This window comes from Micrasema longulum, unplaced genomic scaffold (genome assembly GCF_059751315.1).
Source record: "Micrasema longulum isolate JH-2025_06_02 unplaced genomic scaffold, ASM5975131v1 h1tg000875l, whole genome shotgun sequence".
Taxonomy (NCBI): domain Eukaryota; kingdom Metazoa; phylum Arthropoda; class Insecta; order Trichoptera; family Brachycentridae; genus Micrasema; species Micrasema longulum.
The window spans coordinates 8672-32239 of record NW_028278067.1 but is presented as its reverse complement, the minus strand read 5'-3'; the positions used below and the strand labels follow the sequence as shown (position 1 = coordinate 32239).

The window sequence follows — 23568 nt, the reverse complement described above, 5'->3', positions numbered from 1 at the left end:
TATTTTCTTACGTTGGTATGGATGTTGATCCATTTTGCCATATATCGTAAGACTTTAAGCGGTAACAACTTGTTGTTAAGCGGTAACCCTCTTGAGGGTTACCGCTTAACTTAAAAAACTGTTTTCTCCTGCCGCGAGAGCGGTTCAGAATAGCACCCCTGAATCATAAACTTTTCAGCTTACTTTTATTGATAGAGATAAGGTATAAATTAATACATCCCGCTTTGCAATACGTAAACCAATAACAATACCGTACTTTAAATGTTGTAACATTTCTTATAAAAACATTCAAAATCAAGAAAAAATCTTTAATAATGTTTTTATGATTCTAATAAATAAATTTTGGAATGCTATTTTCAGATGATAAATTCAAATTGAGAAGTGTGGTATCTCAAAGTAGTATCTTACTAAAAGCACAAGTCTAGAAAATAATAAATAAGTAATAAGACAAATCTTTATTGAAAATATATTTATTTACCTACAATATACACAACAATATATAAATAACATCTTAAGTACAAAGTAATAATCTGTGGACGGACAGTTTACAATGGAATACATAGTCTTAGCGCTACAGCTTAAATATCTTCTTTTAAAAAAAATCTAAATGTATAGCAACCACATTCTGAAGGCACGAGATTTTTCAGAAAGTTAGATCATTTCATACATATAAAATAAATAATACATTTTGGAGTTTCCGCTTACATAAATAAACAGTAAAACATACATGCATATAAAACAAAAAAAATATATTTATGTACATTTTCCGGCTGATATAAATACAACACATTTTATAAACATCATAATAAATTAAGGTTCATTTCTCTAAATACAGTATCAAATTACATACATACATATTTCAAAAGTATATTATAGTAAGGAGTATTCAAGAATTGCTATATGAACACTTAAGTTTCAATCTATTTAGGAGTTTTATGTGAAAAATAATATTAAAAATAATTTCATATTTTCATTGAATATGTACAAAATAATATGTTAACAAAATTTATTGTTGATTTCATAGTACTGAATTTACCGGTGTGGGAAAAACTGTAATGTTAATTTTACACAGATTGTTAATCACTAATATAGTTGTGAAATTGTGTTTTCTTGGGGCTGATTCCCACTACTACAGTTTGATTCATGTTTTCTATAAGTCATTTACTAGTTGAAATAGGTCAGCATTCTAGTATATTTTCAGCACAAATTGTGTTTAGAGTTTATTATTGTATTAAAAGTTTTTTTTAATCTACTGAAATCAGAAGATTAATCACTATTTTAGCCTAATAATTCTGGTGAATATTTCAGATGAAAAAATTGTTGAATAATAAAGAAATAGAATGAATAAGGGGGATTTTAATCTGAATTTTAAGAATATAAATTTGAATAAAGACAATACTGATTTCCGAGTTTCTTGTAGGTCTGTAATTATTATTTAAAATTAATACTATACTCTAAAGTGAGTCTATTTAAAAATAACATTGCATATTGAAATGTATAAGTAAATAAATTCTATAAAAGTGAATATTTGATCTCCAGCCAAAACACAGATTTTAAAAATAAACAAATTGTGACATAATTCAGATAATTCACAATGCAGCGTGTTTTCTTACACTTTGCAGAACTTATATGCAATCAAAAATGTAGATATATTGTTTTTTCATCAGCATAAGCAATGTAAAAAATATGTTTTCATTTAATTTTTAGAAAAAAAATTATGTTGGATCTGTTAGGAGTATCTGTCAAAAGCAATATTTTTTTAAAAGTAATAATACCATTTTTCAATATTAAAATTATGTGTCCATATTATAATATGGAGTTATACAAAATAAACACCAAATCAATAAATAATACCATGTTTTAATCTACCCAAGAATGTGTAAAATCAACTTTATTAATAGGTAACTTTAAATACCAAAACAGAATGTTTATTAATTTCGGTACTATAAATTTAAGAAGAACATTTAGAAGACTTATTTTGCAGGAGTTAAAATTAATGAGTTAGTATGAAATAAAGTCAAACAGTGGTCTCATTTGCTAAAAATTGTATTCTTTTAATTAAAGTACACATTGTATTAGGTGCACAACTTTGCTTCCGCCGTTTTCCTGTAGATGGCTTTAGCAGTAAGTAGTGGTCGAAATATAGATCATACACGTCATGCAATAGACTTGGACATCTGTCAACATAGTCGCATAGAAACATCAGTCGATTTATGTCTGCATCATAAAGTTATTCTCGATTGAAAATAACAGTTTACGAGCCGAATTCTCGTCATTTGCGAGAGGTTTTAATTTTCTGCTTCAATATGAAGAAATCTACGGCTGAGGCTCGTCGAACGCTTTCAAATACTTATGGTGAAGCCGCTATTAGTGAGTGGTTCAACACTTCAAGAACGGCGATTTTCACATCGAAGATAGCCATAACAGTGGAAGAGAGAAGATTTTCAAAGATGCAGAATTGAAGGCATTACTTGATGAAGACTTGTGTCAAAGTCAAGAAGAATTGGCACGATCATTGAGAGCGACTCAACAAGCAATTTCAAAACGCCGCAAAACCATGGGAATGACTCAGAAGCAAGGAAATTGATTGCCGTACACGTTGAAATGGAGAGATGATGAACGGCGTTTGTTTGCTTATGAACAGCTGCTTGAAAGGCAAAGACGGAAGGTATTTCTGCATTGCATTGTGACTGCGGACGAAAAATGGGTTCATTATGACAACCCCATATGCAGAAAGTCATGGGGATTTTCCGGCCATGCTTCCACGTCGACGGCCAAATCGGCATATTCACGGCTCTAAGGTCATGCTCTGTATTTGGTGGGACCAGCTCGGCGTAGTGTTTTATGAGCTATTAAAACTGAGGGACACAATCACAGGTGATTGTTATCGAATGCAATTAATGCGTTTGAGCCGAGCATTAAAAGATCAACGGCGGAAATACAATGAGAAACATGATAAAGTGATTTTGCAGCATGACAATTCTCGACGCCATGTTGCGAAAGTGGTCAAGACATACTTGGAAACATTGAAATAGGAAGTCCCACTCCACTTGCCGTATTTTCCAGACGTTGCTTCCTAGAGTCAGTTAACATAACATTTAGATCCGAATTTGTAAGAACATCTGTTATTTATAAGTAAAACGATAGTAATATTAGTTGAATGCTTAATTTAATAAAACATGTTAGAACACTGTGTATTTTTAAAAATAGCAAATAATATAACAGTGTGTTTGAATGTTTAATAACCCTGTGTTTAGTGCCTGTCAGTGAACCGAGTAAACATACAAATTTCGTTTGTGTTAGCAGGCACACTAGAATTATTTATATGAAAACTTATTGTTACAGGTTATTTTAATAGATTTAGATTTGAACAAACTGTACATTAGAGTGGGCCGACGTTGAATGAAGTTTTTTATTTTTTTAGACATCAATGTGAAAGGGGTCTAAAAAGATGCATTTTGGATCACATTGAACGTAAAAAATATTTTTTTAAATATTCCATATGACTTTTGGCCCTCAACCGAGGTCCAAAGTTTATAACTGCATGAATATTTGGTTAATTAACTTTACTGATAAAATATATTTTTTGTTAGTAAAGATATAACTTAATCGCATTACAAATTCGAACACGTTTTGAAACTACCGAAATGCAAAAAAGTTTACACCCCGCGGAACTGATTCTGTTGAGCGCCAGGCTAATATTGACGACGACAATGGCTCATTAAAACAACGCTACTCATTTTTTACAAAACAAAGTGCAATTTACGCCCTTAGATGCTTATTTAATGCACATTATAAAATTTATTTGGACTGATTTTCTTACTTAAATACGAAATGACAGCCGGTTTAGCGCACAAAATTGACTTTTTTGAAAACTTCAAGCTCTGGTTGAGGGCCAAAAGTAGTATCAAATATTTTTTTTGATATTTTTTGCATTCCGAGAAATCGAAAAGGCAACTTTTTAGACCCCTTTCATTTCAAAATTCGGAAAAAAAATATCGGCCCACCCTACTGTACATATGTATTTTTATGGGCATGTGCAATGGAGTTATTTTTGCAGAAAATAAAAATCATATGAAAAGCTGTTATTGATAAGAGTATAAAGATTTTTCACTTATAAAAATGTTTATTAAGGTTTTTAAAATATACAATGTTTTAATAATGTCTTCTAACATTCAAGTAATTATTGATGAATTATTACATTTACCGGTGAAGTTCGCAAATGATCTGTACTTTTTAAGTCAATATACTTAGTGGGAAGCACAATTTTTTTTAAATATCAATTGTGATTTCAATGCAGCTAGAGCTGTAAAATACTAATTTTGGGAAATTTACATCTGTAGATTAAAAAGTAATAAAAACTGAAACCTTTTTTGATATTGTTATTTTTTGTAAACATGTGTTAGTAAAGATACATACAATAAAAAAAGTCAAATAAGCGATTTTTTATTATTTATAAGACGTAAAAAATCTCAAACTTTTATTTTTAATTCAATCTTTAAAAATTAATTGTCTTCCAAGAATGGCCTAATATTTTTTTTATTCCAATGAAAAAAAATAAATTATATAGTTGTTCAATATATTATCTACCACTTTACACACGTTTTTAGTAACTGTAGCTGCCGAGTTTTTTTCTAAGAAACTCATAAAATGTTGTCACAGGACAAAGCACGACTGACCATCAAAACTAAAAATATGACATTCATTTCAGATGTTACTTAATTTTGATTAAAACAAAGTAAAATTAGAAAAGTGTGACTTTTTCATTGGATATAATAAATTATGAGTATATCAGTGCTACAATTAAGAGCCAAATAAAGAAAATTAAAATTGATTCATAAGTAGCATTTGTGTACATAGAGGATGCTACCATTTATTTAACTTATTTACATTTTTTTCTCGATTTAATATGTAAAATACATGATAGCATAAGGTATATTAGTATGTAAAATGAAATGTGTTGAATTTTAATCGTGTTTTTTAAATTGAATTCTAATGATCACTATTTTAGCGATTTAAAACTAATTAGTTAGTTCTATGTAACTTATTTTTTATTAAGTTATATCAATATATAGGCGTTTTGAACTTATCCAATAGCTAAAAGACACAGGTCATAACCTGGTACAGTGGTAGTGCTGTAGACTCACAAATCAGTAACAATAAGAAATCACAATTCTTTTTTCAATTTCTAGATTACATTAACATGTTTATTGGTTTATTAGATTATCGTATTTCTCTATTTGCTTGGGTATTTTATTAGCATTTTTACGATCAATAATTGTAGCAAAAATATAAATTAATATTTAAGACATTACAGATGCACAATCATTGAAGATGCTAATCAACAAAAAATATTACAAATATATGCGAATCAACTTAAAATACAACAGAACCCCTTTTTACGCGGTTTTGAAATAACAGGATATAAAAATTAAAGAAAAAAAAAAGTTGAATATATATTAATTTAAATTAACAAATAACAACAGAAATGGAGAATACCTTAAATAAGGGAATATGGAAGTCTAGGCATTTACAGGGCTTATGACCTGTCATTGGCTGGTTTAAGTGGCCACTTTACACACTGTAACATTCACCAATTCGCCTGTTTTTTTTTTGAAAAAAAAAAAGTTTTTTTCCTACTTAGGTAGCTTCATTTTCAATCCGCCCTCGTATAACCACATTTTTGTTCAAATTCAGTAAACCGAAAAACTTGCTCTGGATATCTCCGATGAAATTTACATAAACGGCTAAGTTTATCGTCTGACAGTAAAAGTGAAAATTCTTTTTTGTCATGTTCTATTTTTTAATAAAATTAAGGCACAGTAAATAGTAAACGATTATTTCTTTTGAAATCCCAAATTAATTTTTATACAAGGAAATCTATCCACCATCGTTCTTTTTTTAGTATACTTTTTTGCATGGAACGTATAGGATGTATATATAAAAAGAGGTTCCGGTGTATATACACAACATGCTTTCCCTAAATTTTCTTTAAAGACGAGTTACGTGGTGTATTATGATTATTATTGTGCATTAAATCATGCTTGCGGCAAATATAAGAAAAAAACATGATCTAAATACTGCATTTAACATACAGGTAGGTATTGTAAGCACTGTTTTACAGTTAAATAATGCTGACAAACATTAAGTACAGATAAAAAAAAATAACTAGAACATAAAAGCCTGATAAATATAGTATGTGTATATATGTTAGCCAAATAAATAGTTATATGTAAGTACACTTTTTCTCGATTCAATTAAAAAATATAATTTGAAATGTTATTGATACTCAGTCGCAGTGATAAATGTTTAAATAAAATTAATGTTTTTTTTTTGTTTTACGTTATTATAGTAAATATTTAGTTAACTTGAATTATATATTGCCCATATATGTAAGTCTAGTATATTTCACTCATCAGTTCTAATCATAGGCACTATTAAATTAATATTATCGAAGCAAAAAAATATATTATTCCAATATTTACAAAAATTTAAGTACGAAAGTGATAATATTATTTGTTATGGTAATAATTGTTTTATTTTTAAAAAATATATGTATTACTAACCCAAAATAAAATACAAATCTAATAAAAAGAATTGCAAAAAGTGATACAATTTCATAAGACATAATTTAAGTATTATAAATATTATTTATCACATAAAAAAAAAAAACAGTTTAAGAGATGAGGGCAAGGTCGGATTGTATTTTCTATCAACTTTTTTATAACATCACTGTCAATATATCAATACTCTTGAAAATTATAAACAAATTTGTGTACAAAAAAATAGTATTTTATTTATTAGATGTAATAAAACTGAATAAATTTGCGATAACATGTCTGTGTTCTCAAAGCTTGAGTTAAAAAATAAATATTATTTACATAACATGCATTATTGTTAAATTTTATTTAAGTACCACATTGGACCATTTCCGACCTGAATTTATCCTGGCACATAAAAAAATTATTTTGTATTCTGTTACAAAACAAATTTTTTGAAAATTTTTGGTATTTAAAAAAAATCTTTCTACTTTGGAAATTACTTGACATTTATTTTTAACCCTGAATTACTATGCATGAGTCAAAATGGCCCATACACAACTCATTTTTACAAACCATGCCATAAAACTATGAGATATAGGTCTTATATTTTTGGTATTCCTAGTCAAACGAGGTTGATGCATTGTGATAATTTGTTTTATAGTTTTTGGAATAATAATGTTTATGGTCATTTTTGACCCATGAATAGTATTCACGCACAAAAGTGTCTGGGCCATTTCGACCCATAAGTAAGTAGGCTTTTTCTGTGATTTTGTATGGTGAAAACGGAAACTGATCAATGTTAACAAATTCATCAGTGGCTTGTAAAATAAAATAGTTATGTTAAATATAATAACAATCAATATTTGTAAAACCTATTGAAAAACATTGCTAAAATGTAAATCTAAATATATAATTGTCAGTTTTTTGGTTTAATATATATTTTTTAACTATGACCGTTTTTCTGTTAAATAACTATTTTTACTTCAGAATATAAGAAAATTAACAATAAAAATAAAGAATCACGCATTTAATCAGCAATATGGTACGACCACGTCAGATTTTACGTTGTTCACATTTTTTATTTCAATTATATACTTTATTCAATTCAATTAGTGCTCTTTCCGTTTATAAATATTCAATGTTCTAAATAAGTAACGATTTTTATTTATATTTCTAGTAGACACGCACATTAGATTGCATAAAAAATTATGGTCTAAATTGACCCATACATAGTGGAGACGTAATATTTTTGGACGATAGTAATTAAGGGTTGATGAACAATGGGTCTCAAACTGATTATACATCGACAAAGTTCATGAAACATGTGAACATGAATCATCTTACTTTATTAATTAATTCAATCAAATTAGTTTAATTTTATCAACATTATTGTAAAACTTGGCATAAATATCATTTATAAGCATGACAGGAAACCACTCCAAACCAAACATACCAATTAGAAACCAGCTGTTTTTTTAATCAAAAGTTACACTTTACTGTGTAATGCCGACTACTAAAATAACCTGAAAAAAATGGAGATGCACTTAGGGATACCAGTAATTAAAAAATGAACTCGCCGTTTTTTTAATTTTGTTAGGTACAGGAGTAAATAAATCTTCCGGTTTAGGTTCCAAATCTGCAGGCTGAATTTTAGTTGAACACAAACATAGGGAATGTTGGTTAGTGATGTGAAAACTAAAATCAATAACAAAATAAATAATACATAATATAATTACGAATAAATAAAAAATGTTTTGTCATTTATTATAAATCCCATAATTTTCACCAGTTCAAAGAAAATTTATAAATAAATTGTTATTATTTTTAGTACTTCTGTTAGAAATTTTACTAAATTACCATTTAGTGCAAAAATATATTGTAAATATTATATGCAATCCCAGGACACATTTTAAAAGTATGGAATTAGTTTTAAAAATAAGCATATTGTAGTAATACAAATATAAATTTCTAATGTGCAAAATAAATGTAAGTGGTAAAGGTGATGTTAATTTTATTTCTATGTAGGTATGTAAATTTGTCGAAATTCATCAATGAAGAAAAATGCATAGATAAAGTATTAAAAAAAAACTATCAGTGTCTTTTAAATACGGGGTATATCGAGATAATAAGTTCCGTTTGACAGGTTAAAAAAAACAAGTACAAACTGAAAAAATGACTGAAACAATCTTTAGATTTTAAACAATTTTTCTACATAACTCCTACCATTTTGTGGGCACTTGTCATAGTGCGGCACAGGTTTTTATATCACTTTTTTATAAAAGGGTACCCGCACTCTTTATAAAAGGGGCCGCCCACTTCGTTTGTCGTTGTGCACATTATCACGACCTCTGTTGAGCTGTCTCACCCATCTCCTTACTGCTAAATCACTTATCACATGTTCTCCGTACACCTCACAAATTAGGTGATGAATGTGGACTGGTTTTATGTTCTTCGCATTAAGGAAACGAATTACAGACCTTATTTCAGAAGCGATGAGATATTCTATTTTATTGGGCATTTCAAACAAGCGCCAAAAAGCGCACAAAACAGTCCGCTAACATATAACGGCGTCAACATCTTCTCAATAGATCGATGTAAGTACCATGCATGCGCGATACTAACATTGTAGCACTGCGAGGGCAAGAAATACAACGGAACCTGCTTTCTGGATATGCCTCGTATGTACTTTAAATTCAGTTGACCCTTTCAATACATTTCTAACTTTAGCCAACAGCACATGTACGTGACAATGTTTTTAACTAATAGCTCCATGGCATCTCTACATGTGTTGTGCCATTATTTGTAAGTGTCATGCGGAGAAAAGGTCAAAAGACAAAACATACAATCCTTTGAAGTATTCTTAAATAATGAGTGAATAAGGAAAATATTTATGTGGTTACATATTACATATAAAGTTAGATCTATAATGATATGCTTAATCATATTATATTTTATTACTCCGTGACTTTTATAGAATTACCTAATACCATTATATTACTAGCAGAAAACTTTGTAGCCGAAATACTATTATATTTTACAGAACAATTGACCTTTTAACATAAATAAATTCAAATGAATTCGTAACATAGTGTAGAAAGAATAGGTAAATAAATTTGTTACTTGTACAAATGTTGTTGGATCTTAATAATTGACGTTTATAGATAACTTTGCTATGAATTAAAAAAGGGTGTTGTGATGTAGAGTGACTGGATTTTAAAAGAAATATTTAAGATCTATGTGCAAGCGTAGTTAGAATATAATCTAATCTTAGGAAAGATACATAAATTTGGAGACATGAAAGACTGTGTAAAGAAATAGTATAAGTAAAGACAATAAAAGCAATGTGGTCTTTTACACCTACAGGTTGGTGTTATGATGGAGATAGTCCTATTTTTTAATAAAAACATAAAACTTAGTTCTCAGGTTCAAAGCTTATTGCTAGTGATAAAGATGATAATCTAATATTGGAGTTTATAAAAACAATAAACCAGTATATAAACGTCTTTATAAATTCAGGTAAAATAAAAATTATTATATTAAATACAAATATCAGTATGTATTATCATAAATATTACGCACCCCCAAAACTACACCATGGTATGTCAAATTGGCCATTTTGCAGGAGAGCAAAAACAAACTTTTTAAATTTTAATAATAATATTAACTCAGTGTATATTGAAATTATAATAGCCTGTATTTTTGTGGTATTTTCTCAATTGATTCTTCTCAATATTTTACTTAATTGATTTCAAAGAAAGCTGAAGTTTGTGGTATTTCTTGCTCAAAAAAAATAGTGAGTGTTCTCCTTAGAGAAAGATTTTTTTCTGAAACTGCATTCATAACCTAAAACATGCAAATCATGACTTACGACAGTGTACTTCTGGGGGTTTTTGATGCAAATTTTGCAAATTTGCATGTGCAAAAATATAATATGGCTTTCTCATAGTAAAATCACTAATAAAGAAATAGATGAAAATAAGGTACCAGATCAAAATATTTGAGGAATGTGGCGATCAGTCGGGCAGTATTTGAAGATGCCTGTGGGGGGCTTGCAGAGAAGATGCTCGTGGATGTACTGGCACGGGCACAGGTGCATTGCGCAGTGCAGGCCGGGGCGCAGCGGGGACACGAGCAGGCGGCCGTTCAGCGCACGCTGGCCCCAGCGGCCTCCATAGCGCAGCCACAGTCGCGCCGCCCGCTCCTGCAAGCCGCCGCATCGTCAGCCAGAGTGCCTGAGCCATGCATCGCGCGCCCCAGCGGCAGCCGCGCCGCCCGCATCTGCGAGCCGCTGCATCGTCAGCCGGAGCGCTTGAGCCATGCGGCGCAACGGGCGCCGCAGGGGCGCGCGCCCCGCCGCGGCTTATTGCGGAGCAGCTCCTCCGTGTACTGGCATGGGCACAGAGCGGGCGCCAGGTGGCGCGGCGCGGCGGGGTTGCCCGCGCCCTCCTCTAGCGTCCAGTCCAGTCGGTGCCGCAGAAAATCCTTGCCCCAGCGTTGCAAGTATCGGAGGAAGGCCTGCTCCGCCAGCCCCTATATACGACCACCCACTACATCAATCTACTGTTTCGTATGTGACAAAAATCAAATGTGTATCTTTAACCCTCCCTTCCCAGTGATGTGTAGCTGGTATATATTGCATCTAATAACTTTAATCTATCTATAAATATAGTAATATATAAATATCCATTATACATTTACATATCGATTGAAACAATTTATTAATTATAATTAGTAATAAATACTTATTGGGCACAGAAAAAGCATTTTACCAGATATCGGAGATAAATCACCAATACAATCAACAACTTATCAATGGTTTTTTAATATTTTGAAAATTATCATTTTTGACTACAAATATGGTCGATTGAAGCAATTGCCCATGAACATGTCATTTTTAGATTTTAAATCTCTCACTTTTGCATGTATATTTATTACACAGCACAGAAACGTGCAATTTTTATTTAACACAACAAGGGGAAGGGTTAAATTTCATTTTAGACTTAATGATGTATCAGTTTATTTTGTGTGAAACAAAACTTAAAACTTTACATAAAAAATTGAAACTTTTAAGGAGATAGTACATTTAAAAATTTTTATCACACGTGTCTAGACGTTCACACACACAAAACTACAGGCTAATTTAATTAGACACCATAATTTTTATGAAATTACTACTGTAATTTGTTGTTTATGCAACGCATTAACACAAATCATATTTTTTGCTAGAAAAAGTTTACAAAATCAAAAAGGTCAAGTACTTGCATTTTATGTTGGAAAGGAAAGGGGGCCAAAACCCATTTAAGAAAAAAATAATTTTCATAAAAATAGATTTTTAATGGTAATCCGAGTTTAAAAAAAAAAAACCTGTGTTTAAAATATCTTACAATTATTATAACTATGATTTTGGTAATATTACTGACAGACTGGAGTGATAATCAGTAATAACCACAGTAAATACAATGTCTATCCGTTTCTAGGCGGATGTAGAATACAGTTCTATGTTTGAAATTATTCGACCTCGTGGTATAATGGTCAGCTCGTTTGCCTACCATGCAAGAGGTCTCGGGTTCGATTCCCACGTGGTTGTAATGATATATTTATTTAAAAGGGTGTTTTTTACACTAGAATATTTCATAGTCTCTGGACTGGTACCTGAAGCGTAAGACTGATCATCTTACCTTCATGTAACAAAAAATGATCAAAATATGCTGCAATTGGTTTACCAATGCAGTGCCCAATACACCATTGGGTTCGGAAAGGGAAATGATGATATTTGAAATAGAATCAGAATCCTGGACGAGCGTTTGAATCAATGGCTATTCTCAGGTAAAAATCCTTGTCGAGTGGGGATAAATCCACTTCGTGGAGTAGTGGTTACTCCTGACACTACACTTAATATAAATGTTTCAGGTTTTATTCCTAGCAAGGGTGACTTAAATACTTGTTTCAAAGGTAGACCTATAATGTAATCAATATATTTCTTTTCTAGGTGATACCGTGGGTGTTGGATTTGTTCCGACTTAATGAACATATTGATAACAGTGACCATGAAAACCTTCGCATGTAAAATGTAATATTTCACAGCACCTCAAGCATAATAGATGATCGAAACACTTTGCATTTGGTGGACAAATATGATGCCCTATGCACAATATGATGTGGATAAAGTATGATGATGATATAATACGGTAGGTAGAAAGAAATTGCCTTAAGCTTATATTGTCAGTTATACAAAATTATATAAAATTTCGAACATATGTTTAAAAAGCATAAAATCAATTAAATACATCAAATTAAATGCGTTTGAACTATGAAAAAATATGAACAAAAAATAACAATTATGTATTTATTTTTTACGAAAAGAAAAGTTATTTTAGCACCTTTCCCTTTCCAGTGATGACTAATATTTACAGACAATAGTAATATTTATATTAATTATAATAAGAAAAACACTTTACTAAATTTTTTAAGTGATGGGGTTTTATTGTGACCGAAATTGTCAGATTGGAGTTATTTAAGACTAGGGTTTCTCAGTTCCCGGGTTTTTTACGATCCCGGGACCCGGAAATAAAAAACATGAAAAATGCATTATTACCTTTAAAAGAGGCGCAACGGAAGACCAAAAGGTTGTACGGATGGACAAAATAAAAAAATAAAATAAACACACGTTTTTTGATCACTTAAAACATACAAAATGAAAATAAAAGTCTACAAAATCCTTTGCTTATTATTTAGCAAAATAAGCCTTTAGACATGTTAAAACATTTCAACCTTATCGGAATGCCTGCTTCTAATTTTAGTAGCGAAATTGCCTGCTACTGAAAAAATTATTTCTCTGAGGGAGTTGATTTCACAGATAATAAAGCTCTGTAAAGCAACTCCAAATTTGGAGTTCGTTTTCCAGAGGTCTCAAATAATTTAAAATCCTTGTTTAATTTTAATAAACGTTGTTGCGTTTTTAAAACATCCTTATGAGCTTTATTTATAGTTTTCTTTAGTTGATTTTCAAATGATTTTTTCTGGATATTTAAGCAAATTCCAATAAAGTAAGCTGGTTTTCGAAAATTTAGGAATCAGGTTCTGTCTGCATTGGAAATAACCGTCGACTGCTTGGTTGATTATGTCAGTTTTTGATGCCCTGATGTTTTTGTTCTTAACCAAAATTTCCTGGGATTGGATAAATAACTTTCCTAGGTATTTTTGAACCCGGGAAAGAAACCCTAGTTGCTAACCCTAACTGCTTGGTTGACGTCAGCTTTTGATGCGTTGATGTTTATTTCCCAAACTAGACTAAAATTTCCCGGGATCCGGATCGATAATTTTCCCGGGTATTTCTGAACCCGCGAAAGAAACCCTAGTTAGGATGAAACCCGGTCACTGACAAAATTTTATAAATAAGAGAGGAAAAAAACTGAAAGTATTTTTCTTATTATAATGAACACGTTGACTGCCGATCGCGTATTTGTGCGTGTTGAGGGTAGTGCGATCACGCATTTATGCATTTTAACAGTATGTTATTACTATTCGTCTATATTCGTTGTGACGAGTTGTCTATGCATTGACAACCATAGTTTCATATATGTTACTATTATAAAATATTTTATTAAAAGCAGCGGCAGTCAACTTATTAATGTCACCAAGAAATATCAGTAAAGAAACTCAATCTATTTGAATTAAGTATTTAATATACATGTGTGGTACCGCCATCATAGTATTATACCAATAATGTAGTTTTAACTACATAGGAAAATTTGGTACCTGTTTAAAGATGTTAACAAAAAAATACAAAAACACAAAATGTATTCTACCAGCTACAAAAAATACCAATACAAATATAATATGTAATATTAATATCCCAAAATTCTACTTTACTAATAATAGATATGTTATTTTTTAAATAGAACCATTATTTATTATTTAAAAACAAAATAAAGTAAAAAATATCAGATAGAAAGGACAAAGCCACATTAGATGGAGACTAAATAAAGCCGAGCAAAATATTGTAACAATATTTTGTATTAAGTACATACATAATTTGGCAAAAATAAATTTATCAGTGCAATAAGCATATTAAATGAATAAATATCACGAATAAAGAATGACTATCTTAGAATAGGGTTCACAAATCACAACCCTAGTTAAGCTATTTCACGTGGTATGTAATGTCAATAATTGCATAAATTAATTAATAAATTAGTCTCACAGATAGAAATTGATATTAAAAATTAAAACTAACCTGTTTTTGTGAGAGTCGAGTAGTTTGGCTGCCTTGAATGACAATATCTTCAGCAGTAACATCCAGTCTACGTTCCCATCCAGCGGGAATAGTTCCCCCTTCATCTCTTTCAATAATTTGTTTGAGTTGTGCGATGCAAGGGCCCGAATCAAAATACATGAAGCAAAGGTTTACTTTGTGGCATGACATTTTACCTCTGTCGTCGAGCGCCAACAGGAGTTTGTGTTTCATTAGTTGTTTATTTACTCTTCCGAGACATTTTTCCAAGCCTCGTGATAGTTTTAACTTCAGCCACATGCAGATGAATATTGCTGCCGCATTTAGCAGCAGCCAAACTACACCCAGCAGAAAAAGTGTCAGACTGGGCAAACTGGCAAATAATAGAGCCATTAAAACAACAAATGCCAACAGCATCCAACACACAAACACTCTCTTGTAGCAGATATTGTAAAGGGTAAACCGGTAATCATTAACCAACAGTTCCATTGCTTGCACATATTCTTCCACAGTAAGCTGGAAATAATAAAACAAGAATTACAATTAATGAAAAAAACTATCCATATATTGTGAAACAAATGCGGTTAGTTATTATGACCATTCGTTTGTTACCGTATAAAATAAAATACATTGTACTTACTTATGTACTTGTATGTGCAAATAGAAAAAAACCTATTCCTAAAGAATGTTTAATAAGAAGTTTCCTTCTTTACCCTAATAAGACAAAAACAACAATAATGAAGAATGTCGAATAATGTCTCATCTCTTATTGCGCTTTGTAAAAAAAGTAATCTCAGCTAGTCCCTTAGCTGAGAAGGTCCACGCTTGTTATCTTGTAGAATATTGATATATTTAACACGATATACAGCCAAAAACCAGACTAACCTGAAACTCTTACCTACCAAAGCAAGCAAGTCAAATGTATAAATAAGTTATGCTTACTGTTAAACCTTGAGCCATTAATTCTTCCGGTACCAATTCAGGTCTAAATTGTGCAGCTGTAATCCATGGCCAGCTGGAATTCACAGGAAGTAAAGTAACAACTACATCTCCATTGGCTAAAAGAAAAAAAATATTTACATTAACATCTTTAAAAGATATTATATTTACAAAATACAAGTTACATAAATCATGATATTGGTTATCCTACCGAATCCTTGCCTAGCCGCCACTAGATTGACACTCCTTTGTGGTGTAGTGGTGGGTTCGCCTGTTGGTATTTCCACCGACCTTTCAATGTTGACATGGACGGACTCAGTTTTAAGAACAGCGGGTTTCTGAGATCCAGGAAGATCGTCATCAAATTGTACCCAGGCCGGACTTTTAGGAGACTTTGATGATTCGGATGATATTTGACTTGCAATCTGTGATTGATTCAAAGGAATATCTTGAACCGGTTCTGACCGAAGAGGATCGGTACCTGTCCCGTTAGAAGTCTGTACACTCATGTCTTAATCGAATAAATAAATAGAATTGTTATAAAAATATATTTTCTATAGCCAATAAAGCCATATCAACAATAAATTGCGTACGTGTAATAAACAAAACGCAACTATTCTGACAACAGGTACAGGTAACCCAACAGGACAGGTAATTTTTGACTTTGACACGCCCACAACCTAATTTGCACCTATCTATAAACACCTGACCATAGACAAAATTGTGTCAGTGTCAGTCGCATTTATAACAGAACTTCGATTATCCGAACTCCAGTCATCCGGATTGCCAAATATTTGAATCGTTTTCAGGAAATTAAAAATAAAGGGGACGTTTTAATTTAAATTTAAATGTGATATTAACTTTGCTGGACATGTTTAAGTAAGTTTTGAAAGTGATTCCAATTGGATATATTATTATATGTATTTCAAAAGCAATAAAATCTGGCACTCATTATTTTTGACAAATGAAGTTTAATTTAACTAAACATAGTAAACACATTTTTTTGTTACCACAAGAGGATTAAAAAAAATTTCGCGACTGATGTACAATAATAAGTTGTGTTTTTAAATTACTAGTTGCATCTTGTGTCGTCCGTCATTCGTCGGCCTCGTGAGAGGTCTCGGGTTCGATTCCGGACATGATTGAAATGAAATATTGATTTAAACGGGTGTTTTCACATCATAATATTTCATAATTACTTGACTGGTACCTAAAGCGTAAGACTAATTATTTTACCTTCATATATCAAAAATGATCAAAATGCACTGCATTTGGTTTACCAATGCAATGCCCTATGCATCATTAGGTGCAGAAAGGGAATGATGATGATGGTTATGAGCTGCACCTTAGATAATATAGAAAGTATTGCGCTGCCGTCAACAATTTGAAAAAAAAGAGAGGGAAAATCACAATACAAATAGCTTTGTAGTTATATCCAAAAATCGTTTTTTTCTCAATCATGATAAAACTGGAAAATGGCAAACAAATTTCATGTTTTTTTTTTGGAGACTGATAAGTAGGTAAGTACCTATAATTTTCATGCATGCACACTTCTCGGCCATCTGTATTTATTTGAATATATCCTGAAAGTGAAAAGGCCATAAAAAACGAAGAAGAAGAAAAACATAGCCTAAAAAATGTGCCAAGTTGTCAATTTTGGCTGTCAAGTCACAATCAAAATATATTTGTCTATGGTCCAAATCCTGAAATCCGTGGTCAACTTAACGTCAGTTAAGTTAATTTTATCGAGTGTAATTTGTGAATTTAATTTATAATTTGATTAGGTTAAATATATATTTTTATAAATTAAATATGTATTATTATCAGAATCACGTTAAACATTATCAATTAAATATATATTAATAGTAATTAATTAATTTATTTACATTGCAGTATTCTTCTCATCATTATGTGGAGCGATACGCTTTTGATAGTTTTTATATCCATTTGCACTGCGTTTCTGGGTGAGGGTAAGTGAATAAAAAATGCGTATTTTTGTTTTAAGTTCGTAGTTGTCAGTTAAATAATTGTAAAATGTGACCATTTTTTTTATAACTGATGATATTTCAAAAATAATTTCCTAGAATACCAGAGGAAAACCATAAAATAAAAATAAAAAAACTAGCAGGCAACGTGCTAGGAAATTTGGCCCTTCGGGCCTCCGCTTTATCGGCCTTTCGGGCCTCAGTTGATTTATTCGAATCTCGGGCACTGTGAAATTTTACCCTTTTGAGCCTCACAATGTATTTTTTGCTGTTAGGAGCAATCTAAATATAATAATGAACCAGGGTTGTAGTCCCGTGGCTAGTGTCGCGGACCCAGGAATCAGAGGTCCGAGCTTCGCACCCCGCTCTACCACAACTTTGTTCTTATTTTCTAATAAATAAATAGTTTGGTAAATCATTAAAACACAAATATTTTTTTAAAAAAAAAGAATAATCTGTTACTCAGAATAACGCTACCAAAGCCACACAGTTCTGTAGGCCTCCGTGGTGTAGTGGTTAAGACGCTTGACTCACGCATAGAAGGATCCGGGTTCGATTCCTGGTGAGAACACAAAAAATAAATGCGATCTCAAAAAACCGAATAATAGGTAGGGTGGCAACCTGATCCCCCCAACTCCCAAATTCTACCAATTTCGGGTGAAATCTATCATTCATAAATGAATAAACCAAATACATTTTTTTTTGTTTTCTCAGAAAGCTTCTTTTTCTGCCTGTCTGTTTTTTTTTTATATTACACCACAACAGGCCAGGAGGTCTAATTACAGTGGTGAATTGTAGCACAGAATAGTCAGGCTTGAGAAAAATCACATTTTGAATTTTTTGTATTCTCACCGGGAATCGAACTTGGAACCTTCCATTTGCGAGTCAAGCGTCTTAATAACTACTCCACAGAGGCCGTCTATAATATTATATATATTACGCCTATATAAATTATCATGAATACTACTTATCCTCCAGTCGTACATAATAGACGTTTATTGGTTTTTATTGTTTATTGGTTAGTATTAAATTATGTCATAGTTTCTATTTTATTAAATGGAATGTGTGCAGTTTTTCTAAATTATTATTATTTTTTTATTTTTTTTATTATTTTTTCACGCCCATAAGGCTTTTACATACACGAAAGTTTTACAAAATATAAGTATATAAACAACATTAAATTTAAAAAATACAATCTAAAGCAACAAAAGATAGAACAGTGTTAAGAAGTAAAGTTGGTATAAAAAAAGAAGATGAGTATATAAACAACATAGATTTAAAAAAAAAACATAATATTAAGAAATAAAATATAGGAACAGTGTTAAGAAGTATAGTTGGTATAAAAATAAAAAGATGAGTGTATTAACAACATAAATTTAAAAAAAATACAATATAAAGTAATAAAATATAGAACTGTGTTTAAAAGTTAAGTTGGTTTTAAAAAAATGATCTCACTGTCATTTGTCATTGAAGTTTAAAAACAAACAAATCCCTTTTATGTTTAAATATGACCACAGTTCACTATATTTTCACGTTATAAACAAACTGACACAAAGTAATATCAATATACTAACACAAATTAATTGTATGCGTCTAAATATAAACAATACCTAGTTTTCAGGCATTATGTGCAAAACATAACCTCACATTTTTGACAGTGTGCTCCTTCGCACTGGTATGGTGATAAAAGAGACAGCAGTCAGACGCATGTGTATTCCGGCAGTCTAGTGATGAGAGAAACGGAGCTTTACAAACCAGTCCGGTTATGATAGAGACAGCGCTAATGGTTTAGGACGCATGCGTATTACTATCAGTGGCATGTTACACATTCCACTGCACCACGAAATAACATAGGGTGGATTCATGAATAATTATTTTATTTATCAATAGGCAGGTTAAAACACGAAACAGTAGGTGCACCATGAGGCCGACTAATCTCCACTTGATTTCTTTTAGAAAAATGTTCACCTACAAGTAGAAACTAAATAAGTTAAACCAAAAAGGAAAATAATAAATGTGTCCACCCTAATTTTACCGGATCAAGTAGATTGGCGCAGTATGTGTGAAACGGGCCCGCACATGACAGACACACTCAATCATTTTTAGAATAATAATATTTAAGATTCACACACTATTTTCTTATGCAATTAAAATTAAATTTTACCATTTCAGGGCTTACATGGATTATGGTTTATAGAACAGAAAAATATCAAAAGTTAAAATCGGAAGTTGAAAGGCAAAGCAAAAGACGTAAGATTTTTTTTTTTGGTCTGTAAATATTGCACTATTTATGAATATACACAAATAACTGTTGATTTCAGTGGAGAGACGCAAAGAAGCCCATGGTGATTCATTAGATAAACAACATAAAAAGAAAATTGAAAGAGAAGAAGAACGCCTTAAAAATAATAATCGTGATCTGTCCTTAGTAAAGATGAAATCCATGTTCGCCATCGGGTTTGCATTTACGGCATTATTGAGTATGTTTAATAACATGTAAGTATTATTTCTATTTTATTTAGTAATATTAGGTGTACAACTTAAAAATAAAAAAAAAGAATAACCCGCTACGCCTCTATTTTGAGGCTTGTCAGCAGGTGGGATAGAGGGGATATGGAAGGAGGTAATGAAAAATACGCCACAACACCCAGACCAATTGATAAAAAAATCTTTCTTGGATTTTTTCTTGCAACTGGCGGGAATCGAACCCACGATGCCCAGTTTCACAATTGGCCGTCGCTTCTGCCGTTTTTTTTCTGGTAAAAACTAAAAACTTTCGTAAAAAACTGGTTATACATTTATGATTCAAAGTATTATTATTGAATGTTACACAGTGTGTAAAGTGACCACTGAAACCAGTCTAGACTTCCATAGTTCCCGCTCTAAAATGTTCTCCATCTCTGTTGTAATTTGTTAATTTTCAATAGATAAATTATGAGTTTAATTGAAACTGCTTTTATTGTTTATTTTGAGTTTTGTATCAAGGCTTGTTTCAGATATTGTCATTCTCAGTTATGAATGATCATATTGCAATTACACAGACGGTAACAAAAAACTGCATTTATTTACTTGTGTATAGTCCCGTTACAAAATTTCTTTCCAATATTTTTTTGTATAAATTTAAAGCGGGTGCTTTCCATTGATAGTTAGCACATGGTTTGAAATTTCAGATTTGATGGGCGTGTAGTAGCTAAGTTACCTTTTGCTCCAATATCCTGGATTCAGGGATTAAGCCACCGTAATCTACCTGGTGATGACTATACTGAATGCTCCTTTATTTTTCTTTATATTTTATGCACCATGTCCATAAGGTAAGGTTCTCATAATCTATTCATTTTAAATCTTATTCATTTTAAATACCCACAAACCTAGACATCAATGAAAACATCCGTTGTAAGATAGGCACTAAAAAAAATAAATTGTTTACATTCCATTTATTTTTATTCAGGAGCCAGCAAAAAATTAGGTGCTCTTTCAAAATATATTTGTGTAGGTTTATAAGATACTAACAGCAGCGTGAGACTGATCAACTTACCTTCATGTATCAGATGATCAAAATATGCCGCATTTAGTTTACCAATGCAGTGCCAATGCAATGCCAATGCAATGCACTACTGGTGCGGAAAGGGAATGAGGAAGTTCGATGGTATGCGAAGTTAAAATAAAAAATGTTTTCTTACGCGAGGTAAAAATAGAGCATTAAATTGTACAACAAAGTTTCTTGAAAACGTATGAAAGAAATATTAAAAATGAACTACTTTGAGCGACATCACTAATTCTTCAACGACCGATTCGATCAACGAGTTTTGTGATAGATTTCCGGTTTACGTGCAAGCTAATTCACCAATCAGCAGGACTCACCAAAGAGAACTTGTGACGTCGCACGCAGAGTAATTTCAAAATTAAAGCTTTTAGGAATCATATCGTTGATAATACGATACATAAAAATAACAAAAAATGCGACTGCAGAATTGTCTTTAGCCATAAGAGATTTTTAATCCTAGTTTTCGATTATGCATTTTTCAGTGGGTAACGGAATGTGTTGATTTTCTACGCTTTATTTTATCTTAACTGTTGATCTCTGATCTATTTATATGTGTATGTTGTTTATTCTTACTGCTTGTTTAAGTTGCAAGCAACAAATACTTTTTAAACAGGTGTGGTCCTGTGACTAGTGTCAGTAGATTAGAGGTTCGAACCCCGCTCAGCCACAACTTGATTCTCATTTTCTTGTAGTGAGTTGTTTACAACTCATTGAAAATGGCTCCAAAAATTCAGGTATTTGGGTAAATCATAAAAATGCAAAAATTTATTTTTATTAAAAAATTACTCCAATTATCACTTCATTACTAGGGTTGACCAGTTATTCGGAATAATTAATTCTTCAAACTTAAAAGTTATTTAAATCTATTTGTTACTTGGACTTATGATGGCTTTTTTCATATTAAATTTCAAAAACTCTCAATAGAAGAATCTTTACTTAGACTATATTACATAACAGGTTATAAATTATGAGTAATGTATGTTTGAATCTTCTCTTTACAGGCAAAACATTCAAAAGTTATTGGGATTCGCTCCATCAAGAGCTGCTTCCAAACAGGGTGGAGCTCTATTCGGCGCGTCACCGGGACAATTTAAATAGACTAGAAAATGTTTTGAGTTGTATTTATTCATTGTAAATGAATTTAAATAAATTGTATTTATTAATATATGTTTGATTCATACATGGGGAGTTGCATTATAAATCTATCAAATGCCAACCTAGTTAGATCAATACTGAGATATTCACCATCAAGCATTAACTCTGATATTGCTCTTCCTACTGCTGGAGCTTGCTGAATACCTAAAACAAATATTATACATAATTATAATCATAAAAAGTATCAATCAAACTTCATGGTTTGGTTTACCTTTTCATTCGACCAATGAGCGCTTTTGTCCAAGATATTTCATAATCATCATCAAGACTGGTAAATTGGTTACAACATTTACAACTTAAATACTCCTATTTACAAGTTTAAGGATATAAGAACACCACAAGGGTAAGTAATTAAAATAAGTGATAAATAATTCATAATAAAATAATGATAATAGTAACTAGCAACTAATTTCAATTTATAAAGTTTTTAATAAGCGACCAATGTAATCATAGAATTAAATGGTAAAGAATGTCATAGAATTAGCAAATATAACTGACATTGATTTGCATTGCAACACATTCTAAATATTAAAAAAAGAAGTTTATTCTTAATTTAACATTCATTAGATTTTTTATCATAAAATTTATATTTTGACAGTCAAATTATTCTTTAAATCTCTATGGATGATCTTCATTTTTAAAGCCGACGTGAAGCATTGTTTCCTACTAACATTTTCACCGATGAATAATTATTACCAATACTTTTACTGCCATATTGGTTTTAGGCATAGAATTAAGAATATTCTAGAAACCGCATACGCACATCAAACAGAAGGCGACTCAACTACCCATAAATGAGTAGGTTTATGTTTTGACCCATTAGTTTCTTTGTAGACGTAGAAATACTGCTAGGATCTTAAAGAAACAGGATGCAATCACATTTCATGTGTAATTAGCAAATGAATGTGTATATAACAAATGCATTACTTAAACATTTAATTATTTTTCCACCTGTCAAATTGTCGAAGAAACAAAATGTAAATTTTTTTAGTGTTGCCAGGGTAGTAATTTTTTTTACCCTACTTTGCTCATCTAATGAGAGAATTAATGAAAATTGGATCTCGGATTAAACAGCTCTGTGGTGGACATTTGACTGACATTATCTTCAAAACATCAAATATTATTTGACACGATATAAAAATATCAGTTTTATTTAAAATAAAATTTGTT

General features: G+C 31.2%; 3 protein-coding genes across 6 annotated transcripts in view; 2 read left to right on the top strand and 1 right to left on the bottom strand.

The window, feature by feature from the left end:
* Positions 1–12987, top strand: part of LOC148278473 (glycerophosphocholine phosphodiesterase GPCPD1-like) — a 39929-nt gene extending 26942 nt beyond the window's left edge. For both annotated transcript variants that reach the window (XM_088231361.1, XM_088231358.1), the window contains one exon: positions 12532–12987. In XM_088231361.1, coding sequence (XP_088087487.1) covers positions 12532–12609 — 78 coding nt within the window. In that variant the 3' untranslated portion in view covers positions 12610–12987. The remainder of the gene's footprint in view (positions 1–12531) is intronic.
* Positions 455–16417, bottom strand: LOC148278472 (uncharacterized). Of its 2 annotated transcripts, none has more exons than XM_088231362.1 (4): positions 15926–16417; positions 15718–15833; positions 14779–15291; positions 455–11072 (listed from the first exon to the last, which is right to left on the bottom strand). In XM_088231362.1, the coding sequence occupies exons 1-4, from the start codon at positions 16221–16223 to the stop codon at positions 10839–10841; spliced, it is 1161 nt and encodes a 386-aa protein (XP_088087488.1). In that variant the 5' UTR covers positions 16224–16417; the 3' UTR covers positions 455–10838. The 2 variants fall into 2 exon arrangements, with proteins under 2 accessions (XP_088087488.1, XP_088087489.1); XM_088231363.1 differs by having other exon boundaries at positions 455–10743; positions 15926–16413.
* Positions 16418–17381: 964 nt separating this feature from the next.
* Positions 17382–22406, top strand: LOC148278471 (calcium load-activated calcium channel). Of its 2 annotated transcripts, none has more exons than XM_088231350.1 (6): positions 17382–17498; positions 17608–17678; positions 19872–19949; positions 20021–20195; positions 20870–21010; positions 22245–22406. In XM_088231350.1, the coding sequence occupies exons 2-6, from the start codon at positions 17624–17626 to the stop codon at positions 22339–22341; spliced, it is 546 nt and encodes a 181-aa protein (XP_088087476.1). In that variant the 5' UTR covers positions 17382–17498; positions 17608–17623; the 3' UTR covers positions 22342–22406. The 2 variants fall into 2 exon arrangements, with proteins under 2 accessions (XP_088087476.1, XP_088087475.1); XM_088231349.1 differs by having other exon boundaries at positions 17390–17498; positions 17608–17684.
* Positions 22407–23568: the final 1162 nt, after the last annotated feature.